The following is a 15,515-nucleotide window of genomic DNA, read 5'->3' on the forward strand; positions in this document are numbered from 1 at the left end:
GTAGTTGATTCACCAGAGAGCATCCAGTTCTGGGCTCCCCAGTACAAGAGAGGCCTGAATGTGCTGGACAGAGTGCAATGGAAGGCCAGCAAGATGATCAAGGGACTGGAACACCTTACCTACAAGGAGAGGCTTAGACAGCTGGGACTGTTCAGCCTGAAGGAGAGGAAGTTCAGGGGCATCTCATCAATACCTGATAGGACGGTGCAAAGAGGATGGAGCCAGGCTCTTTTCAGTGGTGCTCAGTGACAGGACAAGAGGCAATAGGAACAAACTGGAACAAGTTTGAACATCAGGAAACACTTTCTTAGTGTGCAGGTGACAGAGCACCAGAACAGGGCTGATATGGGTTGGGGAGTCTCCCTCCTTGGAGATCTGCAAACATCATCAGGACATGGTCCTGAGCATCCTGGTCTAGGTTTCCTTGCTTGAGCAGGGAGTTGGACCAGAGAGGTCCCTTCCAACCTCAACCATTCTGTGATTCTGTGTTCTGGTCTGCATGATATGTTCCCATCTGTTTTGTACATATCTCAGTGCTCTTAAACCTCACTGACCAACAGGAAGAGGTGCTCTAGGAGTTGATTCATCATGGGAGATCTATGGGAGATCTGGCTTCTGCTTTACAGGTCTGTCTTCTGGAACAGATTTGCAAGCTTGTCATCAATGCAGAGCCAATTACATTGGTGAATTTTGGGGTTGTTTTTTAGCTGGGTAACTACACATAATGTTGAATAAAATTAGTAATCATATATACTTGATAAGACAATCTTGGGACAAGCATAGAGCCTTCAACCAGAATCTTCAACCAGAAATCTTACTATCTATAAAATCATCTGTAGCAATAATCAGTCATAGCTGAAAAATCCCTTCTTATTATGTTTCCATTGTTCAGAATAAGGATGGTCATTAAAAATTCAAGGTTTTGAAGTATCTTATTGTTTCTCTCTCTCTTTTTTTCCACTGTTACTCCTTAAACCTGGTCTGAAAATGAGGACACTAAAATAAATTTTACTGAAATTTTTCATTTGATCAGCTGTCTGTCAGAGATGATTTTTTCTTATTTTTATTTTATTATTTATTAAGTCTGTTCCTGAAAATCAGACTCCTTACCTATAAAAGATGTAGAAACCAGATCCCAGATCTCTGGAATTTTAAACTAAAATTGCAGAAGATGGTGGGTTCGGTGAGAGATGGAGTGAAGATCCTCCACAGATCCAAGAACACTTTTGTACTCCATGTGCCAGCTAGTGGGCACGTTGGGCAGAAAACAGCTTTATATTTTGAAAATGAGGAAGAGTTGACAATGCTGTTTGAAAATAAAGGAGTAAGACTTTTGAAGAGTATATGGCCTTGCAGATAGATTTTGATAGGGAACTGAATAAACACTGAGACAGCATTGTACCCATACATAGAAGATTATCTCAGCAAAAGAGATATATACCTGTGTTTTTTAGACTGCTTTTTTTTTTTTTTTTTTTTTTTTTGACAGTGGCACAGGTATATATAATGTTATCCTGGCTACACCTGTAATGATTTTGTAAAGAGTCAGAAAACTGGCAGCCAGCTATACTTGTCATTAAGTCATTAAAAGAAGGCAGTTCACTGCCCAGAGCACCACATAATTTTTTTTCTGGCCTTAATGTTTTGGTAATTTGGGGAACACTGACATAACTACAGTATGAGTATCTTTTTACTCTTTGTTCCTGATAATGTTGCAGAGCTGTTTAAACAGTTTTTTTCTAAGGTTGAAGAGACCCTTTAGTTTGCCTAGCAGCATTTTTTATCAGTATTCAGAAGCAGAGTGGTTCTTTACAGGAAACCAGACAGTATACACAAAAATACCTGTTTCAATATATTTTGAATTATTAAATAAATATTTTTATTATAGCTAAGATAATCACATATGCAGAATATCTAAGCCAGTGCATGAGAGTGTTAAGGAATAAACAATAAATGCAGTAGGCAATTAATTTGTCTCCTGAGAATGTTATTTCACACACAGACACATTTTCCTCTTTAATGTCAATCTTTAAAGCTGAGTTCTGTGAAGCGCTTTAATTAACCTATCATCATGCACTTATTTATGGTGTGCCTAGAAGATATTATCAAAACACAATAGTCTATTTTCTACCTCCATTATATAAAATGGTCCAGGATCTGAATATCTACACAAACCAGAAAATTTTAAAAATAAATATTTTCAATCCTATTTAATATGTATATCTTGGCACTCCATCAAACTTCAATTGACAGCAGCCAGGCAAGGCATAGACTCTTGAAAAGTAACAAGTCCCTGTTACTTCTTTTCATCTGGCTATCTGATAAAACTCCTTTAAAATTAGTATTCAGCACCTCAGAATCCATGCACACAGGGCTGGTATAATTTGTCTTTCTGACACACTTAACACAGCAAGTGGGTTTCTTGGTCCCTTTGATATAACAGTAAGATTAAAGGTAATTATTTCACTTTATGTGAGTAGTCGCACAATGATACAAGAATCACTCCACCTCCCTGTGGTGGGTCAGATCATGCTTATTTGTTCTCTGCAAGTTTGGTTTTAATACATGAGCAGAATAGTGATAAGAAAGCCACTTGAAAAATTACTGTATTATTGCCCATAAATTTAGTTCTGTGATAACCTTTATCTAATTGTATGCTCCTTTCACCAGCCAAAGATTTTCTATCTCTTAATTGCCTAAGAAAAACTATCTCTCATTGATTCTACACTAAATATATGAACAACATTTGCTAAGTACTGACAGCATGCTCAGTCTTAGTAAATAGGGTAAGTTATATGATTTGTAGCCAAAGAAACAGAAAACAGTGGCTTCATATCTGAAGGCTGCATTTTTTTTAAAAATGATGCCCTGTACTCAAATATTTGCTGTGATTTGCTTTGGGTGTGTTAGGTTTTATCAGTGGTGTGAGGCTCAGGAAGTCATTCATTAGTGCTATGCTCAGTCTCGCACTGGTATCTGACTGCAAAGTTAAGAGTTGGCGTTATTAACTTCTAATGATGCCATCTCCTGGTGAGTAGTGCCTGTGCTGGTGTTGTGATCTAAGATCAACACTGGTAAGATGGAAAATAAACAGCAAAATCAACAGGGCTGATAAAAGCATGACTGAAGTTGGAATGTGTGCACACTAAGAGTTGTGCCTCAGAGTTTGAAGCCAGAGTCTATGGTGACAGATACTTTAATAACAATAAAAAAAAAAAAAAAAATTTTTAGGTGTTGTCAGATGCTCAGGGCATTTCATTCTTCCTATGCACTTGTACAGTGCCTAGCACACCAAAATCTCAAACCTGGTCAGGTTTGTAGGCACACTAATATAGCCATATTTTAACAAAATGATGTTGCTTGCATTTCATGTTCATAGTTTCTCAGATTATTTTTTGCGATGAATCAACAGACATACTGGTAACAATGTCTCATCTTCCTTGTTCCATTACTTTGGGCTTTGTCATTCTTTGCTAGTAGTACCTTCATTGTACAGTGCATCAAAGACTTGACTTGTATATACACACACAGACATGCATGCAACGGTTCATCGACTTGATAGAATTCTAATAAACAACCTCTCTGCAAATACTGGACAAATCTCTAGTTTTAACTGTTATATCAGATAGCATCTTAGTCTCCTGGCTAAAGTACATTGTGATACTGGCTTTTCTTGGGACATCTCTGTGTAATACAATGAAAATGGCATTATCAATTCCACAAAATCACAGGATTTAATATCGTCCCAAGTGATCCTGTGGAGGGATCAAATTTCTTGTTAATTTTATCTTCACAATGAACTGAACTTGCTACAATTTTCATGGATGAGTATGTTTTCATATCTTAAATGATCTCCATGTCCTTTTTTTCCCCCCAAAACTACTAAAAATTTCTACATCCTCTACAAAGTGAAGATGACAAAACGTTATGTAGCTTTTCAGTAATGGTGTCTCTAAGGCCAAATACATAATTGTACTTTTCCTCATGTACTGGTAGGAATTTCTACTGTTTTTATATCATAATAACAATTCTTATTTGCTGCCCATCAATGGTTTTTTCTTTCTATTGTCTTTGCATTCCTGGTTGCTGTCCTCTTTTGGAAGTAGACCTACAGTCTAATTAACATGCCTATTACACTAAAGCAGTAGATTTTGTAGTGAGTTTTGGCTTGTCTAAATGTTATCTCCCCTTCATATTTGCTGTATGTGTTTGACACATTCCTTTGTTAGTGAAGGTGATCTAGCTAGAAACAAGGTTAATAAAACCAGGAAAAAATCCCAGAGGAACGAGTAAGTGAACCTGGCTGAATGCATGGCTATGCCTGGTGTCACTACAAAGGGGACAGTACATGTCTATGTGGTCTTGTTTTCACTTCATACTACTTGAGAAGGTTGCAGTGTTGAGCACAAGGAATATGCATTTGCCAGCCAGTTTTATATGTGCATATAATTACCTGTTGGAGCTGTTGCACTGGAGGATGGCCTATGTATCTTTAAACACAACTGTCTTACTCTTGAACTATGGCAGCTGTTTTTGGTTAGCATCACTCATAACAGGCAGTGTTTAGCTGAGGGGAGAAGATGGCACAGGAATGCACTGAATTGGCTTATGCTACATATTATTGGATATGGCTGGACATCATGTATTGCACAATATTTCTGCACAAGATTTTTTTATTTTTTTTCCCACTTGAGTTTTTACTCATATCTCCATAAAAGCAGAACTGGGGTATAGCCTCTGCCAAGAACTGTGGAATGGAAAGAGACAAAGGAGGGAGAACACTTCTATTTTTCTTGTTTCCTTCTAATAATATCCTTTATCCTTTGAAGACCAATGTTAAAAGTAATAAGAAATTTCCAACTTTGATTTTAACATTTGGATACTTTGTCTTAAAGTATGTGGAGGAGATCCCAACTGAATAACAAAGATAAACATCAGAAAACATTGTTCTCAACTTTTATACTAGATTATTAAGGCCATCTTATCCTTGATATGGATTGAGCTCTGTTTTCCTCTCTTCTGTGCTGGGGCTGGAATGTTTAATTTAGTCAATGACATTTATGATGCATATTGGTAACACTTAAATCATTTGTGCAAACCTTGTAGACAAGAAAGTAATGGCAGACCAGAATTTTAACGCAGTCCAGTGAGAACTTTGCATGAAACTTAGTAGTTACTGAACATCTTTACCTTTTGCAAAAGCATGTAGAATGCTGTATAAACACACAGAGGGAATTGTCCATGATGAAAGATCATTAAACAGAGTAACTTTTCTATACATCTTTCCATACTTAGTCTTGAACTGTTAAATGGATAAGAATAGTGATATCACCATGTTTCAGATCCATATTTTTGAGGGAAATTTTAGGTTAACAAACAGAATAATAATATTTGCTCAGATTTGTAAGTAGGTCTCTCCTACTTTGATCTACCTACAACAGTGGGCTGGGCTGTCCAGCAGTCTCTGCCCCACGAGGTGTCTGAGCAACAGAGAAGTTGTATTACAGGTTTGAGGTGAGAGGACATAATGTTGCATCTGAAAGAACAAGGCTTACAAGGAAAGCATGAGATTTTCCAGGTCTGTTAATCTACACCTCTCCTCCTCCCCCCTCCCCCCCCCCTTTTTTTCCCCCCCTTTCTTTCTTTTTTTTTTTTTCTTTTTTTTTTTTTTTTTTTTTAAATTTTGGTTCTAAGAAGCTGTCTTCAGAATAGTTCATCTATATAGTCAGGTAGGGAGGATTTTTGACACCTAGTCTTTTTGATCTTCTGTGAATATCATGTTTCCATCATTTTACCACTTCTTCAACTATAATTAAATATTTCATGGTACTTAAATATTTATGTGCATTGTGGAAAGAGGTAATCTTGGCCTTACAAAACCAGGAGAGTCAACTTTCCCCATGAAACTTCGTAAAATTTTACTAGACATTCTCTCTCAGTACAGGAGACAGAACTATTTCATTGGCCTATACAAGAGACTTCCTCTCAAATAAACCTTTTTGAAATGCTTTCTGAGTAGGATGAGCCAATGTTTAGTGGGGCTCTTCGTGACTATAAAATAATTTAATATTAATCACAGTAGTGTTTTCTGGTGATAGAAAACTCTAAATGAATGGTTTACAAATGTCTGTCACAGTCCTTCAAGGCTCAGTCTTGTGACCCAAGTCCCAGTTTTACGAGAGGATGTCAGTGGTGAGCTGTAAGTTATTTACCACTTTTAGTCTGCAAATGAGGGAGCATATAGGCCACTAAGACAAACAAGATAAGGAAATAGAAATAAAGACAAACACAGAAGTGAGATTGTTAACGTGATACTGGTTAACAGGAATTCAAAGCAAATTGATTTGAAAGTGTCACAGATTCCAGAAAGAGTTCCATTATGAGAAAATATAAACCCAGAGTAGAAGAAAGATGGAAACTAGCAACTCACTGAGCCCGAGAACCAGCCTGCTCCAGTATGCCCCTAAAGCCAGTGTTTCCCTACATGTGTGCTGGCTGCCTGGTTTCTGAGGGGCTATCGCTGTGTAACTGGAACACGTTAGCTTAGTAGCATGCCTACTTCAGCCATCACTATGTGTAACAGCCAATGAAAAATATTACACTAATCCTCAAAATTTGTGTGTTTGATTCTGCTCATGTCTCTGTGGCTGGTGAAAGATGATTAGATATGTCCCAGGGAATATGTGAAGCTCACAGAAGTTCACTGGCTGTCAGAAGAAAAATCTGATGAGTCCACATGGCCAGCAAGGCTCAGTGTGGGCAACATGACTTCTCTAACTAATGGGGCTATAGTGTCGATGCTTTTCCAACTGTTTGATTTTGAACCTTTACCAGTGTTTCTGTCCTGGTACTATCACAGTATTTCTTCCAGGTGTTATCATATAAAGGGTGTCTGAACTGAAGCCTCATATGCTGCCTTCTAAGTTTGTAACTTTGCTGCCTTTGTAATTTTGTGTTTACTGCTGCAGCAATTGAATAGAGCTGCTAATTAAAGTTATTGCAGTGCCAGCATGTACCTGAAGAAAAATGCTAAGCCCAACATACTTAAGGCATCTTGTTTTATTCTGATGGCATATGGTAGCTTTATGCCCTTGACAAGAAGTCTTCCTCACAGCAGCACCAGCCAAGGGCAAGGTCAATGAGCCAAATATGGAAAGAGTTATGTGTTTTAATGTCCTCTCTGACTGTGAAGGTGCATTGCAATCACAAGGAGTATTCATAACTCTTGGGCAGTTCAATACAGCTGCTCATTGGTCTTGGGTCTCCATGTAAAAAGTTGAGACAGGCAGGTGATTATAGGTGATGACTGCTGGGTGACTAGATTAACACCCCCCTTCCTCCCCTCCCCTCACCCCCCTTACATGCGCCTGTAACTTGCAGTGAGGCAGTCTACTGTACTGTAAAACCTTTCTAATAAACAGGATCCAAAATATAAAGTTGCTATGGAAGCGTGCACATGGAAATGGTGGGTGCAATGATCCAGACACACAGCCTGCTACACACTGTTGAGTTCGTGAAAGATAAGTAATGAAATGTGTGAAGGTAGACCTAAGCAATCTCACATGTCAATTATAGAATCACAGAATCACAGAATTAAAATACCTCCCCCCCCCAAAAAAAAAAAAAAATTATCTAGGTAAACAAGTGGGGGAAATTACTTCTTATTCTGTTTTGACTGACTGGAAAACAAAACAAAACAAAACATTTTTTTCACAGTTATAGGTGAGGGAAAGCTGTTGGCACCTATAGGCACCATTGACACTTCTTGCAAACAGAAATTCATCTCTCCTAGCTAGGAAGTCACCTTGAAAGATAAATGTCAGATACCCAAAGAGCCTAAGGAGTGACACTTCTCTAGTGCCTGCAGATGTAAACTGGTCTTTCAGGCTTGTGTTAGGAAGCCTTGGTGCACTAGACAGTATTTGTTTAAAATGGATGGCTTATTTTAAAAGAGCAGTGTGTTATGGGCAGATGTCAGCCTGTCCCTGTCAGTCAGTCCCTATGATGTGCTGCTGGAGCTCAGAGTAGTATGGGTTGGTGGAGGCAGCCCCCACTGCTGCAGTGCTGCCCCAATCTGGGACCTTATCAGCATTGTGCCCCGAGGAGAGGAGGCTGTGCTGGTTGCAGGGGTGAAGCTGTGGAGGCCAGGCACGGGATGCACCATTTGTTTTAGTTTTTGAGTCAACTGTGAGGAGAGAAAAGTCTAGGGCCTGTGAAGCATTTGATAAATATTTCTCTTTGAGGGCCTTTACCCTGCCCAAACGTAGTTGCATATAGAAAGGGCACATGCATGAACTCGTGGCAACAGATGTCTATTTTGCTGGGACGTGCCATTTTTGACAGAATGGTCCATAAAAAGAGTTAGCATGAGGCTGGAGAGTAAGCATGACTGTTTGCTATAAACAAACCTCTTAAAAGTGACTGTAATTGTGGTGTTAGAAGGTTAGCCTGGCCTACATGGTAGCAGTGGAGGAAAATAATGCTTTCTTTCATCTGTTCTTTCAAACAGCTGGAGACAGATAAAAGCGGAGACAGTTTTAACCTAAGCAAAGATTGTGACTGCATGCTTTCCTTTGCTCTTTAGTGCTTTCTGTTTTCTTCCTTCTTAGTTATATTTTTTATTTGTGAACAAGACTATGCATCGATCAGCTTATGAATGCTTTTATTTATTTTTTTTTTCCTTTAACTTAAGGAGATACCTGTTTCTCTTCAAACTTAACTCCCATGGAAACCTCTGCTTCAGACCTATGCAAGGATAACAGACTCTTTCTTTTGTTCTTCCCACTCAGGCATCTTTCAGGATCTTGACAGAAAGGCCAGACAAAAACCTTCCACAACTAACTAGCACAGAGGATATGCTTTGACATAATAGAGTAGATGTAAAACAGTCCTGAAGCAATCGGTTCCAGATTTGTTAGTAACCCAAAATACAATGACATAAGATAAAGATTTTTTACCATTAAAAAAATCAAACACACACATGCAAAGTCTGATGCTTTTTCCAGGTACACAGGATAAATTTTCAAATCCCAACATTTAGAGTGAGCAGTGATTTACATTAACATTAATTAGAATCACTTACTGAGCTAAGTTTCTCATGCAATGCTTTGAAAATGTACCTTGCTGCTTTTAATAAGATGTTGTGGACTGGTTTTGGTACAAGAGGAAAATGTTGTTTAGGTAGGCATTTCAATTGCTCTAATACTTCAAGTCATACCGATCCAATAATGTATAGCTCCATCAGGGTGAGTCTGCAGGCACATGGACTGATCTAATAAGGAGTTATTCCAGATCAGCTTTTCCTGATTATATCTGCTGTGGATGTTGTTGCAACAGAAATAGATCTTCTGCTATAAACCCTGCATTAGGCCATTCTTACCTTTCACTAATTGCAATTTCTTATGGCTCAGTATGTTTTCTGTAGGAATAAAAAATTGAGTATTGCTTCAGATATATTTTTACTGTGTACTTTCCACATATCTTTCTGCTTTCCCTCTAAAAGTAAAACATATTTAAAGCACATTACTAGCTGCATCTCTTCCCAGATATGCTTTATGGCAAGACGAGATATTTTCACGGTGGCATCTCTGCAATTTCAGCATCTGATAAATAAAGGCATAACCATTTTCCTCTAAGCTGTTCTCTTTGATATTTAGTTGTCCTAAGATGATCTTTTCTTTTCAAAGTCTGTGTAAACACAGATTTATGTGTACAATTGAGATTATAAGTAATATGAGAAAAGAATCACTTCTGGTCTAGTGTATCTTATATAAAGGGCAAGAAACATTACTATTCAGCTCTGGGGTGTGGAAAGAAGTCTGAATATTTGTAGCACTTGCCATGCACACACTTTTACACAATGGTTCCTATAAAAGTCAACATGTTATGTAACTACCACAGATTCAAAGACAGCCACCTTATTAAGTAATTTGTTGGTAGTTAATCTTTTTTCTGCTTAGTAACTACATTGTTGTATTTGTTTGTTGTAATTATGAAATGCTAAGAAGTACATATATTTAACTTTTGAGAGTCATTAAGGACCCCTTAGTTATTTTATAAATAAATGATAATTTTGTTGGCTCTAAAAACATGAGTGATTGTTTTTATGTAGTAGCTTAACTTTCAGAGAATGAAGATACATTTTAGGTTGCTCTCTGTAATTTAAAAACAAAAAATGGTTCTGATGTCTTACAAACTTACATTAGAAATGAGGTTACACATTCCAAACATTTTTTAATTATTTATTTTGCAGCTCAGAAATACCCACATTTAAATTGTATATAAATCCAGATATCCTATACAAAAAGTTTAAGGAGGTTATTCCTCTATTTCCTTTTAAAAACAAAAGAACTCATATTTCCAATATACAGAAAAAAAATAAACCTCCAAAAGACAAGTATCAGCTATGAGTTCTTAAGAAACATAGGCTTCTTGCCTAAGATTATATAAAGGTAAAATTGAACTATCATAAATAATGAAAACTGAAAGATATATGTAACTTTTAGTTTGTTCATATATTAGGGCTTGAAATTTACCCTTAAAATCCTCCTTATTGTTTCAAACTCCAGACTGTTTGTTACTGGATACAATATAGTAAAAAATGGTAGTTGGAATTTTCTAATTTAAATAAAGTCAAATACAAAAGCTCTTTAGAAATGAAAATGTCTTTATTTGTTAAAGTAGTTGTACTGGGTACACAGAAAATTATTATAACTTACAATACTTAGGGCATAGAACATTTTGTTTTTCTTCTTCCGCTGGAAGAGCAATATTTTAGAAATAAAGACTTAATGGAATCAGACGTTGGTAGTAGAAATAAGATAGTTATATAATAAATACTTCACATTTATATAATCTGCATTTATAATAAACCAAAAATTTTAACATTAACTAACACATCTTAAAAATATACATAGAAGTGTATTCTGCAGTAATACAGAAGAAGGAAGTTGTATGACTCATGATGAGGGCTACATGAATCTTAAAATATTTATATTTCCCTTTGTCCAGATTCACAACTGCCAGCAGCAAAACTCCAAGAGTAAGGTGAGGAGGCAAGTGAGTGTAAACATCGTTTGTTGTAATCTTAGGCCATTAGAATATAGTCTGGTAATTTCCTCCTCTTCTCTTTTCAGTTCTACAAAAGTATCAAGAAAATAAAATAGTTAAAGAGAAAAAAAGATTTTCAACAGTTCGAAACTTCTCAGACATCTCACAGGTATTTAAGTTAAAGATATCAGCTGTTAAAACCAATCAAAGGAGCTATTCTCAAGAGAGAGATTGTGAATAGATGTCCCATCAATGATCGTTTGGGGTGCAACTGATAGCACTTATCAGCTCTTGCAGGCATTAATCTCAGAATAATCAAAAGTAAATACCAAGCAAAAGCAAGGGCAAGATCTTCACAAGAGGTATGCACTCAAGTCTGCATGTAGCCTTTTAACCCCTTCCTTTAACAGGAAGGGGCTCCTCCACTTATTAGCAGGAAGGCTTAACATCATGCATGTGAAAGCCATCGAGTCCCTGCTCTGAGTATAAGCAACCAATTCTATAGTGCCACCTTTACTGCCTTTGTTAAGCAGAGCTCGAGAGTAGGAAGGCAAGTAGTAAGACTGCCCTTACTGAGCATGGCCAGGCCTGCTAGGTCTTTCGGTTCTGTAATAGAAAACCATTTAAGTTGAACACTCAAAGGAAGAACGTTTAACTCTTCAGGCAAAGGCAGTTTCTGTAGCATAATACTGGTTTCTAATCCTACCACACGACAGTTTACATTTATGTTTTCTCTTGTTAAATGGGAAATCATAAACATATGCAGATTTTGCAAATCACAAAAAATAATAATCCTTCCAATTTTTCAGGGAAAATGGGGGAAGTAGTTCTCTTCTGAACAGGATTATAACGATCTCAAAGTACTTTAGGTAATATACTATTATAAGCAACAGCAACATTGTTTACTGTCTCACTAATACGTCCTCTGAAGCAAAGCAGGCGGGAGGAGAAATTTAACAGGAGCATTTACAGAATCCTGCAGGTAGCTCAGCCTTGCAGAATGCAATTCTGTTGTCCATTAAGAAAAAAAATAAATGCTTGAAAAAAAAAAAAAAAAGCAAAGCAAAAAAAAACAAAAAAACAAACCACCAATCCTTACCGCAGTTTTCATGCATTATTTCAGAGAGACAGTTCAGAGTACCAAAGCCACACCGACACAGCCAACAACCCTTCAGCACCCAGGCACCATGGGCAATGCTGCCGCAGTTGCTGTCAAAGACAAGGGAGACATTTGGTATGCCACAAGAAGTAACCAGCCAGAGCAGCTCTCTGATTTTGATCTATTTTTTACCTTTGCCGTTCATCGTGTTCACAGTACCGGCCAGTGAAATGCTTTAGGCATGCACAGAAAGCCCCAAGGATACAGGTCCCTCCATTTAGGCAGCAGTTTCTATTCAGTTTTTTACCTGTGAGATGGAATTACAGAATTTACAAAACAAGACAATATTACTGAGCATTCAGGGGGCTCTGAACCTCCTCTTTTTCTCACTTGTTCTCCCAGGTCTCTCCAGTTGCCAAAGGATCTTAAGGACATCTAGTTTTATTGTCTCTAGAGACAATAAAATTAGCTGCCTGTTAGGAGTGTTTGTTCAGTTAAGCCGAGTTTGTTTGGTTAGGGATTAGAGGCAAACTACCAGGGATTACAGGATGTTCAAGAAGCAAAGCCTGACATGTCTACTAGAAGCAGCATATATTCAAGTGAAATATTTCACTTTGATGGATGCAGGTTTCATTCACACGAGAAAACAAGGCAATTGCTGGGAAGTGTTGTTAATTTCTGAAGAAATGAGGCATTTTTAAGGGGAAACTCCACTTAATTTCAAGAGGGGAATGGAACCTTCCCTCAGGCATTTTGCAGATGCCTGGGATATACCTTCCTTTCCTCCCTCTGGTTCTTTTTTACTTTCATATAGCTCAACAATATATACATAAATATATATACAATTTCATTTTTGGTCATGGTGACTTTTACAAAATATACAGAATTTTACAAAATTTTACAAACTCTTTTGCAAGGACCAGCCATTTCATAATGTCTAGCATTTTACTCTGTTTTGTCTTATCACCATTAAACATTTTGAAGATGAAAAATCTCAAATTTTACCTTAAAATTTTAACACTATTTCATAACTGGCTACGGGAATAATTTAAATGACCTGCTGCAGAAAATCAATAGGCTGGATACTTTCAGCCAACTCTGTGCTCATGAGAACAGTGAAAGCATTACTGTGGTATAGCATCTTAAAAATCAATCTTATGACAGTGTTTAAATAATGTTACCTACTCTCTGTAATCCCAGTAAAAGGTACAAATGACCTGGAATTCTGTTGTTTTCTGCTTTCATAACTCTGATTCATGTCACTGAGAGCATTTATAATAGTCCCTTCATTCTTAGGCTGTAGCTTTTGCGCTGTGACATTGAGATTTTTCACATCTTTTTCATTGTCTTCTTCTTCACGGCCTTGATAAGACGTGCAAAAACAGAAGAAAACGATATTTTGTAATGAAACAATACATATTGTAAATGTATAAGAAAAACATGGGACAGCGGAAAACATGAAGTTATCTTTACCTTTTCCTAAGTGAAAGGCCTGCCAGACCACAGTCAGAGTGAAAAGAATTCTTAAAAAAATAAAAATAATAAATTAGATTCATGTTAATAAGACCCAAAAACCGAAAGAGATTTTGATTCGAGGGGATTAGGAAGGAAAAGGAGCAGAAGGGAAAAGAGGGAGGGGAAACATTTTCAAAATGTATAATCCTCATGGTTGATAAAGCTACAAATACTTTATGCCAGCAGTAATTTTAATTAACACATCAAAAAATCTCAAATTAAGATCAGAAATGAAACAAACAAACAAACAAAAAAAACAAACAAAAAAGGTCGGGGGAGGGAAGGATGGGGAGGAAAAGACATACATATTATACTTTCTTCTAGAAAACTATAGGTACACTTACTGGTTAACAATCAGCCAAAAATATCTCTTTCTGTACCATTCCGTTAACACAGCAGAGCTATCACCATCCAGTTACAAAAACAGCAAAGGCAAGAGACATCAGCCTTCAGTTCCAGGTATGTAACGTTCCCTTCCTTATTCTCATCCCCAAAAAATACAGTTAAGAAACAAAGCATCTTTGGCTAGAGGAGGTACCTGGAAGCGTAGGCAGCCTTACCTAACGTGTTTTCCCCTGTACATTTTTCTGCAGCTTGAAATGCTCTGCAGCCCTCCAGAAAAGTTTGAGCAGTGGGCAAAGTCCAAACAAGCTCACTGGAAGCTGTTGCATGCAGCAGTCTTCACCACAAACACGAAACCAAGAGAGAGAGAAAGCATGACGGAGGAAACTTTTATCTTTCTGTCCAGCTTACAGTGATGTAGAAAAGACATAGTTCCCAGTTGTATCCCTTGCTGAGCCCTCACTGAGGTCCCATGCAGGGAGTGAGCATCCCTCTGAGCTGGGGCTCCTTGGCCTCCGTCTGATTTACATGCATTGCTGAAGGGTGGAGCAAAGTGGGGGCAGCTACAGTTGGGGGGAGACTTAAGGGCCAATGATGAGTAAAAAGCTCAGGCCAGGAAGATCTCAACTCCAGTTTATTTTGTTAATTTAAAATAAAATAAGAATGTATGTAATGCAGCACTGAGTGCTCCATAGGAAAGAAAAGAATTGTTTTGCAGAACTTCAATAGGTGCACAGTAAACTGCAGAAGGTTAAAAGGTTAACAAAGGTTAAAAATCCTTGATTCTTGTCTATGCCAGGATTTTCTGCGGGGGGTACTAGTTTAGTAAAATTTTACCAATTAGATAGAGCCTGCATAAGAGATTTCTATCCGCCATACTACAAAAAACACTATAAGGTTCATGACAGAGGTCTGTCATCTCACAAGAAATGTAAACTCATAAAATAACCTTTGAAACTTTTTTTTTTTTTAATTATTATGACAGACCCATTAGCGAGCATTCATAGTCCATGCAATATCCACAGACTCCTACATTTTTTTAATCATGTATACTGAAGTAGGCTAGGACCACTCACAACTTTACTATACCTCAGCAGCACAAGCAAAAAGACCTGCTGCTTTGGACAGTGGTAAAAAGACAGCTTTGGTCCTTTTTTTCTCAAATGGCTCTACCTTCTAGCTGTACCCTGCAGTGTACACTGCTTTTACCTAAGTTGCAAGAGAAAACTGCAGCAATACAGGTTAGTTTTGTTTTGGAGAGCATGTGAAGGAGTGCAGCTTTCACTAAACCAGTACTAACCAAGCTTGCACAGATTGCAGTTTGGTTATCATATCTGTGTCCACATCAGATACTTAGGATAGATCCTCACTAATAAATACTGGCTAAAGACATTGTCATCTGTAGCTGTTTGTAAGACCCCGTGGCTGACACTTGTCAGCTTTCTCCCATCAAAACTAATGCTGTGAACTCCCCTCACCCTATTCGGTGCAATGGCTGGCTTAATTTATG

At 37.5% G+C, this 15,515-nt stretch overlaps 1 protein-coding gene across 1 annotated transcript; it reads right to left on the reverse strand.

Annotated features, from left to right (window-relative positions):
* Positions 1-10,678: 10,678 nt before the first annotated feature.
* Positions 10,679-14,489, reverse strand: LOC101799976 (cryptic protein). Its single transcript, XM_013100073.5, has 6 exons — positions 14,224-14,489; positions 13,622-13,671; positions 13,334-13,510; positions 12,341-12,455; positions 12,149-12,258; positions 10,679-11,137 (listed from the first exon to the last, which is right to left on the reverse strand). Exons 1-6 carry the CDS (start codon positions 14,244-14,246, stop codon positions 11,013-11,015), a joined length of 600 nt encoding a protein of 199 aa, XP_012955527.1. The 5' UTR covers positions 14,247-14,489; the 3' UTR covers positions 10,679-11,012.
* Between the last annotated feature and the right edge of the window lie 1,026 nt (positions 14,490-15,515).

The sequence above is a fragment of the Anas platyrhynchos genome, chromosome Z, assembly GCF_047663525.1.
Source record: "Anas platyrhynchos isolate ZD024472 breed Pekin duck chromosome Z, IASCAAS_PekinDuck_T2T, whole genome shotgun sequence".
NCBI classification, from domain to species: Eukaryota; Metazoa; Chordata; class Aves; order Anseriformes; family Anatidae; genus Anas; species Anas platyrhynchos.

Excerpts from the sequence above, each read along its gene's own strand:
- LOC101799976 (XM_013100073.5), bottom strand. The coding sequence starts at position 14,246 with ATGTACAGGGGAAAACACGTTAG. Across the intron at positions 12,456-13,333 it reads TTTTACTGGGATTACAGAGA|GTAAAAAACTGAATAGAAAC; the intron begins GTAGGTAACATT and ends TCCATCTCACAG. Across the intron at positions 12,259-12,340 it reads GAACACGATGAACGGCAAAG|CAACTGCGGCAGCATTGCCC; the intron begins GTAAAAAATAGA and ends TGTCTTTGACAG.